Source organism: Pistacia vera, unplaced genomic scaffold, assembly GCF_008641045.1.
Source record: "Pistacia vera cultivar Batoury unplaced genomic scaffold, PisVer_v2 Contig398, whole genome shotgun sequence".
In the NCBI taxonomy this organism is placed as follows: domain Eukaryota; kingdom Viridiplantae; phylum Streptophyta; class Magnoliopsida; order Sapindales; family Anacardiaceae; genus Pistacia; species Pistacia vera.
In genome coordinates this window covers 93,393-106,537 of record NW_022196221.1, presented here as the reverse complement: position 1 = coordinate 106,537, position 13,145 = coordinate 93,393, and the positions used below count along the sequence as shown (strand labels likewise).

General features: G+C 32.8%; 1 protein-coding gene and 1 pseudogene across 1 annotated transcript; one reads left to right on the top strand and one right to left on the bottom strand.

Annotated features, from left to right (window-relative positions):
• Nucleotides 1-3,436: 3,436 nt before the first annotated feature.
• On the top strand, nucleotides 3,437-4,602 carry LOC116141338 (annotated as a pseudogene).
• A 4,181-nt stretch (nucleotides 4,603-8,783) lies between these two features.
• Nucleotides 8,784-11,564, bottom strand: LOC116141384 (1-aminocyclopropane-1-carboxylate synthase). Its single transcript, XM_031426895.1, has 4 exons — nucleotides 11,351-11,564; nucleotides 11,097-11,228; nucleotides 10,796-10,956; nucleotides 8,784-9,962 (listed from the first exon to the last, which is right to left on the bottom strand). Exons 1-4 carry the CDS (start codon nucleotides 11,495-11,497, stop codon nucleotides 8,963-8,965), a joined length of 1,440 nt encoding a protein of 479 aa, XP_031282755.1. The 5' UTR covers nucleotides 11,498-11,564; the 3' UTR covers nucleotides 8,784-8,962.
• Nucleotides 11,565-13,145: the final 1,581 nt, after the last annotated feature.

The following is a 13,145-nucleotide window of genomic DNA, read 5'->3' as shown; positions in this document are numbered from 1 at the left end:
GAGTTTATCCGAACCGGTTACAAAATAATTCACTTAGAAGCAACTTAAATTGATAACCAAAATTAAAAAGCTATATCAATTGTTAAAATAATAATTAACGTGTTAGATTATTGTTAAACAAAATTTTAACGTAGATTTGAAACACAGATATATGATTATATAATTTAATCAAATGGATTTAAAAGATTATCAATTAAACATTATCTAAATCATTGAATTGCATTGCATCACAAATTTATGTCAAAATTTTATATTATAATAGTTTTAACAATTAATTAATTAATATATGTCAAGACATTTAAATTTTTGGCATAACAATAAATTTATATAAGATCATTTTTCTTTACAGGTGCTTAGTAATGTTAATGTTAAGTGCCTAAGAGCCCATACTAATGTTTTTCTTCTTTTTTCCATCACACATTAAACTATCTTACTGCGAAAGAATCAATCAGAAAACAAATAGTGATAAAATAAATTTTCAACAATATAAGAAATTCAAAAAATACATCCAATTAGGCAATCACACTATAATCGTGCTCCAATTATTATTTTATTACCTTATTACTTCATATTAGGGGTAGGCAAAAAAATAGAATAGAACCATAACCAATGCGTACTCGAGGTTTCGGTTCTGATTTCTACCCAGAATCGGCCCTCACAGGGTCAGTTGAGGGCTTGTTCTGATTCTAAAAAATGGGAATAAGTGTTATGTAGTTCTGGTTATGATTCCACCACTGTAGGAACCAAAATTAGGACTAAGACCCAAGTTGTCATTTTTGTGAATACTAAGAGGTAATTATACTTTTCCCGAGTACTTGAAATTGAAAACTAGCCGGTCCGATTTCGTTCCAAATCCCAGGAGCTTGTCAGTTTTGATTCCATGGGATTTGGGCGGATACCTAGACCTGCCCACCCCTAGTTCAGATATAGCATTGCCTCATCTGTGATGACGTAGAGAGTTGAGTGTGTTGTAGCTTCAATTCTTAGGATGGCCCAACAGAATTTCGTAGACTACAAAATTGCAACAGCAAAGGAAGTGGTGTGAGAAATCAGTGACTTTTCGATCAAACTTGTGATGACAACGTTTTAGACTTGTTAAAATGTTAAATGTGCATAAAATATGATCCCTCACTAATCAAAATTCAGTTAACATGATGATGGTTTGGTAATGCTACTTTAGCTCCTTCAAATATGGTGATTACGTTATTATTGCACATATTATTATAAATTTAAGTTTAAATGATCAAATAATATAACCATTTTTAAACACTTTTTTTTTGATATTTTAAAGTATTAACTTCTACCTAATTCATTCTCTTATGAAGTATTAAAATGAAGTTATTTGAGATTAATTAATTTTTTAATTGATCAATACTGTATACAGATTAATTGATGAAATATTTAAAAATTAATAATTTAACTTTAAAAGGACCATGGATGAATTCAAAAAAAAATCTATTTGGTTATCCAGTAATACTGAATGAGAAGTCTTATGTTCCTATTCAATCAATGCACAGGACAACGGTGGTTCAAAGCTTTAATTAAAAGTTGTTTTTAAAGCCATACATAATTAGGAAAAAGAAACCTTGAAAATCCGTGGGTAAAAAACCCATCTAATCAACTAGTATTTGTGATTCGCTTAATCTACGTAGCCTTATGGGTCCATTTGGGCTGCTAGTAGTGGCAAATTTAGGACCACCTATCCTCACTTAAATTATTAGTAAGAATGTCTGCATTTTAAATTCACTGCTGGCATGGCATGAAGGCTCATGTTTGGCTTGGCAGCCCCCGATTGTAAAAAATGACTGTTGTGTGTGTTGATACTTTGACTGCTGGGGTCCATAATTATCTTATGGCCCACACTGACGAATGACGATTCACAGTCACAGACGGTTTTTTTCATTCGATTACATCGTTGGAAAGTTCACGCGCTAAAAAAAGGGTAGAAGAATTTTTTAATATCCTAAACTCTAATATAAAGAGTCTATTCATAAAAATAAAAAATTTAACAAATTTTATCTTAAAATATAAATTAGAGAGTAAGTTTGACTCTCTATATTTATAGAATCAATTTCACTCTCTATCCTAATTTAATTAATAAACTACAAGTTCTTATAAATTTTTATTTAAATTATCCTCTCATTAAGCTCTTCTTAAAATAAAAAAATTTCATTAAATTTAAAAAATTTATTAAATTTAAAGAAATTAGTTTTATATTTTAAAATAATAAAGTATGCTTTATTTATATGAAAGATGTTCTTCAAAATAAAGAGCACAATTAAAGTGCTCTTATAATTTAGTAGTACAAGTTATAAATCAAATTTAAAACAATAAAAAAAATATATATTTACTTTTTAAATATATTTAAATAGTATAATATACTAATTAACTAGTTTTATTGTGTGATTTCTTATCTAAAATCTAATTACATTTAATCATTTTAAGTTGATTGCTGGTTTAATTTGAAAATGAAAGACCGGTGGCACAAAATTAAGCATGTGGTGGTTGTGGTTGTAACGCCCCTATCAATCGCGTGGACATGAAATAGAAAGGTATGGATGTCTAACCTATGCCGTCATTGAATCATGCTCTTGAGGCAGACGGGCGTTTATAGCTCCACTAGTTTACACATCTTCAACATTCGTGCAGTGGCGAGGGTGAAGTTGATCCGATTCCTTCTCTCTCCCTCTATTTTCTCTTTCCTATTCTGCATTTCTTGTTTTGATTCGGATTTTTTTCGTTGCAATCTCTTTATCTTTTTCAACAAAGCATTATTCCATTACGTCTTCTCTACTCATATTTTTTTTTTTTTTTCAATGATATTATCTCTCTTATCTCTTATTCTCTCAACATTGTCTCTGAACTCGTACCACTGATCTGCAATTTCCCTCTAAAAGCAACCAGGAATGAAGGTTTGATTTCCACTATCGCATCTTTTAACTATTTATCATTTCTTACTGGATCTTGTTCCTTCATCTTTTTATTTATGTTTTTATAGGAATATAACGCTTATGTTGTTTATTTTATTCAGATTAGTAATTTGTTTAGTTGTTCTATTTTATGAATTGAAATGGATGGGCCATGGGTTCATCTGGGTCTCTTTCTCAAAAGGCTTTGAAAATTGATTAATCTTTTTTCCTCTATATAATTTTATTTATTTGGTTTTTTGTTTTAGTAAATAAACATGTCTTGTGTTTTAACAACGTATTTTTGCTTTTGAGCTGTAACAGTTATTGTCTGTCCAGTTTACATCGATCTAGCTTTGTTTAACATTTGTAATTGTTTTCATATAGAACATCTTTTAACGTTATAAATCAAGTTTGATATCGTTGATGGGTTTGTTGTATCATGTGATGTGATTCTCATTGGAAATAAATATCAGAAGATTGGCTGTTTCTGAAAATAGATCTTCGGGATTTGCGTGTTTGCAGAAGTTTGTGTTGAAGTGTGTTTGCACGATGACAAAGCCAAGCAGAAGGCCTTGAAGACAGTCTCTACTTTTCAGGTATCAAATCGATTTATTTATTTATTTTTCAAAAAAAAAAAAAAAAAAAAAAACATTGGAAAGAATTAAAAACTTCAATTTTAAGCGATTATTATAATTATATTTAAATATGAACATTCCTTGCATGACATCTGCAAAGAAAACTAATTGATATTTACTGTACCACCAACTTTTTTAAGTTAATTAATTTGGTGTTTGACAATTTCTCACTCTTTAAGAGTGGTCCACTATTAGAAAGTTCACTAGATATATATGGATCATTAACAGCTTTGACGAAAGAGGAAGAAAAACAGGGAGAAGTTTGTTAATGGATCATTTTAACTGTCCTTTTCGCTTACGCTACTTGGAGGATAATCAATACTAAGCATAAATTACAGAAATATCCAAAAATCAAACCAATGCATGAGCTATTAAACATTTGATTACACGTGGAGCTTTTACCTGTATGCTTGACATCTATATATTCCCACATCCTTCAATAATTGAATAAAACCACATATTAATTATATAAATTTTAAAGATTTATTGATGCTAATCTATATTATATAATAGTGGTAAGTACTTATGGAATTAAAATTTCAGTGGTTATTTGTGAATTAGATTATTTATAAGAGTTTTTTTGCTAGAAAAATAGTTTTATAATCCAGTGTTTGTAAAATTGTAGGAATCGATGCTATCTCGATGGACATGAAGGAAAAGAAATTAACAGTGATAGGAACCGTTTGTCTGTAAACGTAGTGAGCAAATTGCGAAAATACTGGCCAACGGTATTATCTTAGTTGGGCCAGCAAAAGAGCCGGAGAAGGAGAAGAAAGAGGAGCCTAAGAAGGAAGAACCTAAGAAAGAGGAGAGAAGCAAAGAAAGAAGAACCCAAGAAAGAGGAACCACCAAAAGAGGAGGCTAAGAAAGAAGAACCAAAGAAAGAGGAAGAAAAGAAGGAAGAGCCAAAGAAAGAGGCTGCACCAGCTCCACCACCACCAGACCCAGTTTTAGAGCTAGTTAAGCTTACAGAGCTTATAATCCTCATATACACATATTATCATGTTCAAAGCATCGAAGAAAATCAAATGTTGTGTTATATGTTAAACTTTTTTTAGGCTGTGAAAAGTGAATTCAAAGACAACTTTCTGAATTGGTGATGGATTTGAATGTCATCAATTTATGCATATAAGAGGCAGGACAACACCCAGAACAAACTGTACGTGTATATATAGTCATATGCCTCGTTGTTTTGTTCATGCATGAGACCGATGTAGAGAGAATAAATAAAATTTTGTGTTATTTGTTTTTCGATGTATACCTAAGACTTACTTATTGGTCTTCTCTTCTTTCTGCAATACCTATTCGCAAATTTTTTTATAAAATCCATTCTCACTTTAGTTTAATTTATAGAATCAGTTGGTAAATAAAGTTCATAACGTCAAAACTTAATTCATATACTCTGCATAAATTGAAGTGTTCTGTGATTTTCAAACTCCGAAAATGATAGTAGTCGTGTCATTCGAATTAGTCTATCAAATTCTCTTCGATTTGCTATTGCTATCCTCTGGCCGGAAAAGGACGGTGAAAGTCGCTGTGGCTTTAAAAACTCGGGTGGGTCACATTGAAGCTTTTCCTTTCAGAATTTTCTGCCATTATTATTTGAGGCACACTTGTTTATACAGAAACTGCAGGGTCATGTTTCCTTCAGATTTGGGGTCTTAACAATAATCTAACTGAAGAGGCATTTTCTGTGGCCCATGGTCGGTTTCATATATCTGTATTTTTTTTTTTTTGTGGTTATTCTTTCCTTTCCTGATCATAGAAACAGTGAGTTTGACGGTGATGTGAAATCTTTGTTTGAGAACCAATGGTTTGTTTCATTATTGTTTCAGATCTTATAATCTAAGTTACTGCACCTGATTTGGTTAGCATCTCATAATTGATGCAAGGTAAATAGAAAAGATTAATCCAAAAGTTGCTTCCTTAATTATTATAATTAGTGACTTAACCAACACTAAGAACATCACTTTAAAAATGTGTTCCAGGTAAGATCCACGTCATGGATTTGCATTATCGTCCTTAAAAATCAGCAATTCCATGTGAACAACATGTGAAGCACAACATGTGACCCACTCTCACACCTCCTGTATATACTACCGTCTCAACTTATTCAGTAAAAACAGTGGAGCTACATTGTATCTGGATCTGGTCTTCAGTAACCATGAAGAGTGTTTAATGAGTAAAAACAGTGGACCTACATTGTATCTGGATCTGGTCTTTAATAACCTGAAGACTGTTGATACTTGATTTGGACAACGATTTTACAAATGCAAAATGCTAAAAAGTCACACATAAGCATATTATAGTGAGCAAGTGAGGTATTATGATAGCAATAGCATGCAAATACGTAAAGCAAAGATGACAAGAGAGTTTTTATCATATACTTAAAGTGAACCATACATTCATTGTGATTGTTTATATAAATATTTTTTTTCTGATCGTTACAAAAGTTTACAAGAGATAGCGATCTGCGATATGAGATTACAAGTGTTTGTGTTCTAAGAGAATGTCAAACTAGTTTTTTTCTAGTAGTGTGTCTTTTCAATTTTCTTTGTGAAAATCGTGTGTGTCTAACACTATTTTATGAGGGAGAGCTATCTATTTATATACGTTTTGCTCAAAGTAATGATTACATTTTGCAAGCGGTCTGATGTTGTGAAGATCATTTTTGCCTTCCCATTCATTGATAACTCTCATGTATATCCTTAAATTAAATGAGGCTTGGATATATGTACGAACCAAATTCACTTAGACACATATCCTTTAGATGATTTGAGTAGAGCTGGGCATTTGAGACTGGGTCTAAAAACCTGACCCAAAAACTCGATTAGGACTAGTCCTAGTAGGCCTGGTCCCAAAACCGGACCAGGCCTAAAGAGGAGGGCTCGGTCCCTCCACTGGGCCCAAACCTTTTTGGTTTATTTTTTTTAGCCCTAGATAATTACATAAAACCCCCTATAAATTTTGAAATAGACAAAAATTATAGGGGTTAATTTTTTTTTTTACAAAATTAAAAAAATTTGCTTTTAATAACCTTGGCTGCTCCCCTTAAAATTACTAATCTAACCCTAAAAATCACATAAACCCCCTTATAGAATTTTATTTCACCCCTAACCTATAAAAAAAGATAGGGGAGAAAATAAAATTTGACAGGCCCATAGGATTGGTCGTAGGGACTGGGCTGGGTCCTGAAATTGCTCATGGGCATGAGCAACTGGTCCCAAATGGGACCAGTCCCTAATGGGTCTAGGCGCGGGCTCGCTTGGGACCGGTCCTTGACCAACTATAGGTTTAAGTTTTGACAGCTATATTCCTTTTGCTTTTAGATACGTGTCAAGCATAATTTAAACAGTAAAACGTTTTACTGGATTCTGATTGGTACTTGATGATTTCAGAGTTTATTTTTAGGTATAACAGAGAGATAGACTGAAGACTTTAACATTCCACTCAAAGAAAATGTGGGACTTGCCAAAATTTTACATCCTTTAATTATGATTCAAGGAACGTAAATAGCAACGTTAATTAATTAATTAATTAATCTCCTGCTTGGTCCTCCGACCAGTACCTTCATCTTTTACTGGTATTGACGAGTGAGCATATATGTATTTTTTTTACACCAAACTTTACACCCCATTCGTCAAGTGCTTGCCGGTCACTGAGCTGAGTTTAGTCTTTTCACATTCGGATGACTTCAAACTTCAAAGCAATCTTCATGCAGGAAATTAATACTAAGAGAAATACAAAATTCAAAATCCTTGACCATTAGTGTCGAATATACGTGCAAGGAATAAAATAGACAATTGAAGTTTTAGAGATAATATCAAAGGCTAAAGCATACAAATTAAATTTGATTAGAAATTGATTTGTGTTGAATTGAAGATCTAAACGGTACGTTTGGTGCCTCAGTTTCCATTTTTGTTGGAGAAGAGACGTGTGTTTATAAATAACTTTTTTCAGTCAACGAATTTAAGAGCACGCTTCCTGAGATATCGCTGACACTTATGACTTGTGTTTTTAATTCTGTCTCACACATGAGTAATTTCCAATTTTACATTACCAAGATTCCTTTCTTCTTGTCAAGTCCTGTTTAGATGATCACCATTAACGAGTCAATGGATAACAATGGCGGGGGAGTAAACTTCAACCACTTTTTCGTTTTCATAAACACAATTAATAATCGTGGGTTCATGTTGCTGAGTAGATTGGACCTAAGTTAGGCAACCAAGGAAATTGAGTATGTTAATGTTTTGTTTGATGATGATTGGTGGGGGCAGTCGTGTCTCGTCAGAAATGATAAAAGGGATGGATTAAACTACATTTTTTATATAATAAAAAATAAAAAATCATATTTTATATAAATAAAAAACATTTAGTTGATTTTTAAATATATAAAAAAAAATTATTCAAATACAATAAACTTTTTAAATTTTAGGTGAAAGAATATATTTAAAAAAAAAAAAAAACTTAATAGGGAAAATAAATCATATATAAAATATATATAAATTTATTATTTATTATTTAAAATAAAAAAAGAGACTCTTTAATTTATATTTAAAAAATAAAAAATTTATTAAACTTTTATTTTTATGAATAAATCAAACGTATAAAAAAACTTTTGAATATGCTTTAATATCATATTCAGTTCATTAGTTGAAGAAGAAGTGTGTGGAAATAAAACACATATATAAATATTAGAAGCACACGACACGACAGATTTGACAACAACAGTTCGCCTCAAAAAAACAAAAATAAGAAATAGCTATTAATGCAGTGCGAGTCATGTTCCTTATTATCCGGATTAAGTTAATTAATTAATTAAGACAACGCAGCTCTTTTGTCTCACAATTTTTTTTTAGTATATTTAAGATAAAAATTGGCTCTGTAATTTGATATTTAAGTGTAACATGTTTTTATTAGCACATTTAATAATTGCCCATATGTCACTGTCCCATCATTCTGTACTTTATACAAATTGCACGAGGCATAAACAATACGGGCCGGCATGACGCATTGCTGCTTGCTAATTGCACTTATATGCCATCTCATTTAGCTACTTATAATAATTAATTAGTAATTATCAATTATCAATTCAAACAGTATATAAAAAATATTTGCTGAGATTCGATATATATAATTATGTTAAACATAGAATCGAGAAATAATTTTCGGACTCGACGAAACACATAAGTCTATGACTTTAAATTACACAATTTAACCTTTCCTGGCAATTGTTAATTGCCTTGTGGAATTAACCCCACAAATACAAATACAATAATACCATTTTCACAATGTAAATTTTTATTCTCCCACAAAAACGCTCCACTGCATTAATGGGAAAAAAAATTTACTGTTATTTCTTCAAGGAATTGAGTGATTTCCGTAAATATACTTTACTTGTATGCTATATATTTCTGATTAAGTCCTTGCTAGAACTAATGGTGACTTAGGCATTGGAGAGTGAGGAGACATCATATGGGGTGTCAAAACACCCTGATCACATTTCCTAGACTTGAGGCTGAGACGAAGATTCGGTTGCCAATGTTTCCTTGTTGCTGTATTCTCACCACCTTCCTTGCCTTGACTCACAAATGCTTCAATTCTTTTGAGTGCGATGTCCACAGTCTCATCATCCATATTTGCAAAGCACACCCTAAACCAACCTGGCTCTTGGCAACGAAAGGAGGAGCCTGGTGAAACATTAAGTTTCACATTGTTCACTATCGTGTGCCATAGTTTCATTTCTGCTTCAAGTGTTTTTTGTGGAAGGAGGTGTCGCAAATCCATCCAGAGGAAAAGACCTGCATTTCCCTTCAAGCAATTAATCCCCACTTGTTCAAGTCTCTTTGTGAAAATATGGTACCTTTTCACCAGCCTCTTTGAGCTTTCCGCCAGAAACTTTTCAACAAATTCATCATCAGATAGCATTGAAGCGAGAAAGAATTGAGTTTGTGAGGATACTAAACCAAAGCTTGACATTTTGCGGCCACAACTCACAACTTCATCATTATAAGAATAAACAATGCCAACCCTAAAGCCAGGGAGGCCCATGTCCTTAGACAAACTGTAAACAATGTGGATGAGATCGTGATTACAATCCATTTCTTGGATGACTTCAGCGATGCTTATGAACTTGGGAGAACAGAAGAGAGTGGCAGCATATATTTCATCGCAGACAAGGTGAATGTTCTTTTCATTGACGAAGCTCACTAGGCTTTTTAGTGTATCTCTGTCAAGGGTGATGCCAAGTGGATTTGAGGGGTTTGTTATGATCAAGCCTTTGACATTAATGTTGGCTTCTCGAGCTTTTTCATATGCTTCTTCCAACGCAGCTCTGGTTATCCGGAATTTGTTTGAGCTGTCGCAGTGAACAGGAACTATTTCAACTCCAGTGCGCCATCCCAGGTCCCGGTCAAATCTGCAATCCCATATTCGATTTATTCAGTATAACCGATAAGATTATGAAACATTTTTTTTCTTAATCTAAGTTTGGATAAAATAAAAGGAAGAAAAAGTACACATTTGAACTTTCTGGGAAATTAAGAAATTCTTTTTTTTTTTTCTTCTATTTTTTTATTGTAAGTGATAGACTATTCACATTAACGTGGTCCAAACAATTGAATATGGAAGAAGAATGTAAACTAATTGGAAAATAAACTTAAGCCTGTAGAAATTGTCCAAAACACCAGCTGTATACTGTTTGAATTTTGACGACATGTAGCATCAGAGAAAAGTTCTATACATTTTAATTGGCACGGAGTTCTGTGTCAGCGGCACCTAGCAATTAATAGTCAATCTGAGTAGCTGAGTAATTTCATAATATTTTAAATTCACACTTAGTATTTATGAGGTTGACCCTAATTTATGGAATCAAACCAAATTTTTTATTTTTTTATCTCACTGACCTATAATTTAAATTCATTAATTAATTCCAGATATGGGAAATTGACCTCTTATTATAATTAGTTGGTGAAAACAAAGTCGACAATTTCGTAATGAGAACACCTAATTGTTTATTCTTTGAAAGCCTTGTGGGTGTGACCACGACTTCAAAGCCTCCGCAATTAATTTTTTTTGGAACTACCTTTTCATGTAGTACACTAGTGCTATTAGCGTGCATTTTTTTTTTTTTTTTTTTAATAACTTAGCTCAAAATCACTCAAGAAATTACCGCAGAAAGCACAAATTTGATCCGGAACCATCTTAGAGAAACAAAGACGTTAGTGTAAAAGAGAGAGAAGAGGTGCCTACGCAGGATAATAAGGTGTGGGTACAAGAAAAGCATCCCCAGGGTCGGCTAAACAGAAGATGATTTGCTCGTTTGCTCCCGTAGCTCCACCGCCCATAACTATACGGTCTGGATCAAATGTTACTCTACCACCTCTCACTCTTCCCATAAAGTTCGCCACAGCCTGAAATATAAGATAATTAATGCCACTTCTTGGTTCAGCTTTCTTAATCAGATTATTCATCGTATATTTAAAGCGATGAATTGTATATACGTAAACTGTAGCATGCATAAGAATATATATGTAATCATCAAACACAATACCTGTCTAAACTCTGGCAAGCCATGATAATCCTGGAAGTTTGCAATATCCTTAAACTCGCCAACTCCTTCAGCAGTACAAATGGAGGCATAGGGATTTTTGCGAATCCAGTCTTCGATTAAATCAAAGCAAAGCTGAAATAAAAAAAAAAAAAAAAAAACTACATGTTTAGTTCTCATCTCTGGTGACGTTAATTCCTCTGCCATTCTCATAGTATATATAACAGAAAACTTGAGGTTGAAGATATTCGGCAAACCTGATTCTCTGCAAGACCCATTTGGATAACTCCTTGAGGATTCTGAGTAAGGTGAAAAGGATTCCTATCAAATGCCTTCCACCCCTCAAAATAAGGAGAATCTTCCCCGTGGCGGTTATTAGTAGCAATCTTGGACAAAACTCCCATTTTCAGTGTTCAAAAAACTGTTCTTCTCTCTGTGGATAGAGCAGTGTGTATGAATATTAGAATATATTCGCAGTTTGAGTGTGCCACAAGCAGAGAGAAGTAATGCCTATTTATAGGCAGTGCCAGAGTGGATTGGGCTAAATGTTTGTTGACGTGGTGAATACTGAGAGAAAAGTCAGTTCAAAACTTTTGAAAACCGACACTACAATTGGAAATAAATGGAGTAAATTGGTCTTATTCTAAATCGTAATGGCTTGCGTGATTCATGCATAAGCATACACATGTGTTAAAAAAAAAAACAAGTGTATACTTGTTAGTAGAATTTTAATTCTCTTGTATTTATTCTTGGAATTAAAATTTATTGAATTTTGCGGGTAATAAATAAATTAGTCGTTCTTGTTAATACTCCATGTAGGAATGAAAAATAATGAAATTTCCCTGAAGCAACAGAAGATTTACACGGTTTGAAGTTTTAGGATAGGAAGGGCAATGTTGACTTAAATGAGGTTTTTGGACGGTTTTTTGGACTTATCCACTATCAATTTTTGGTGATTTAGTACATTCCTTCTTTTTTTCTAACTTAATACAGGAAAAAAACATATCACTTGGCCGCTTTGCATGATTAAAATCAGAACCATGCAATTCTCATTTTACACGTACACACACAGTGATCAGATTATGCTAGAGACAGATCGAACCCACCTCCGACCACACTATACGTGTAACTAAATGCTGCCCGACACGGTTGGTTTTCACATAGGCGGACGGTCTCTTTTTTTTAATCCGCGTTTGGTCATCATCAAGAAGAAGCAGTGCTCAATCTGTCCGTATCAAGCAACAAATCTTTCTTTTCCACATTACAGTGTTCATATCGTAGTTCAGTTTTAAGTATACATTGGCACTAAAATGTGGTTGAGAATAAATTAGTTAAGGTGTAACCACCAGAAATGGCAATAAGCTTTACCAGTTAACGTGCGCCATGGCCAAATCCATGGATTTCCATTATTAACTTAATTTCTTACACGTTTCTTATACTCCCAAAAAATTTTCTTTCTTTCCTCTTATCTCTCATTTCACCAAATATTTCTCCTCGCTTAAATGGCTTTCACTTGACTATCCATAAATAACAATACAAAATGTGTTATTGGGAGATTGTGACTCACAATCTTATTTATTCCTATGTAAAATTGTATGTCTTTAAGAAAATTATTTAATAAAGAATATTTTTATGCCAAAAATACATACTGGTGTCAACATCACCAATTAAAACTAAACAAACACTCAAAAACAAAGTGGTATTAACTGTTAAAACCCAAACCTCCTTAAAGAGATATTTTATATCAATTCTATCTCATTTTAAGATAAAGATTAAAGAGTGATCTCTATGTGTCAAGACTTATAAAATCACTCATTATATTAACCTTAAAGGTATAAATAACAACTCTTTTCATGAAAGAAGGAGGTTGGAGGCTGGGCATATGAGAACTAGGTATATATTTGAGCTTCTGCCATTATTTTTTCTATTTTTGTATGCCTTATAGGCAATATCAGCAAAATAGTCAAAGAATAATAAAATAACAGTCGATGTAGGCTTCGCTTTAAGCATCCGAACCACTATAAAAATCCCTCTTGTTAATCTTTTATTTAT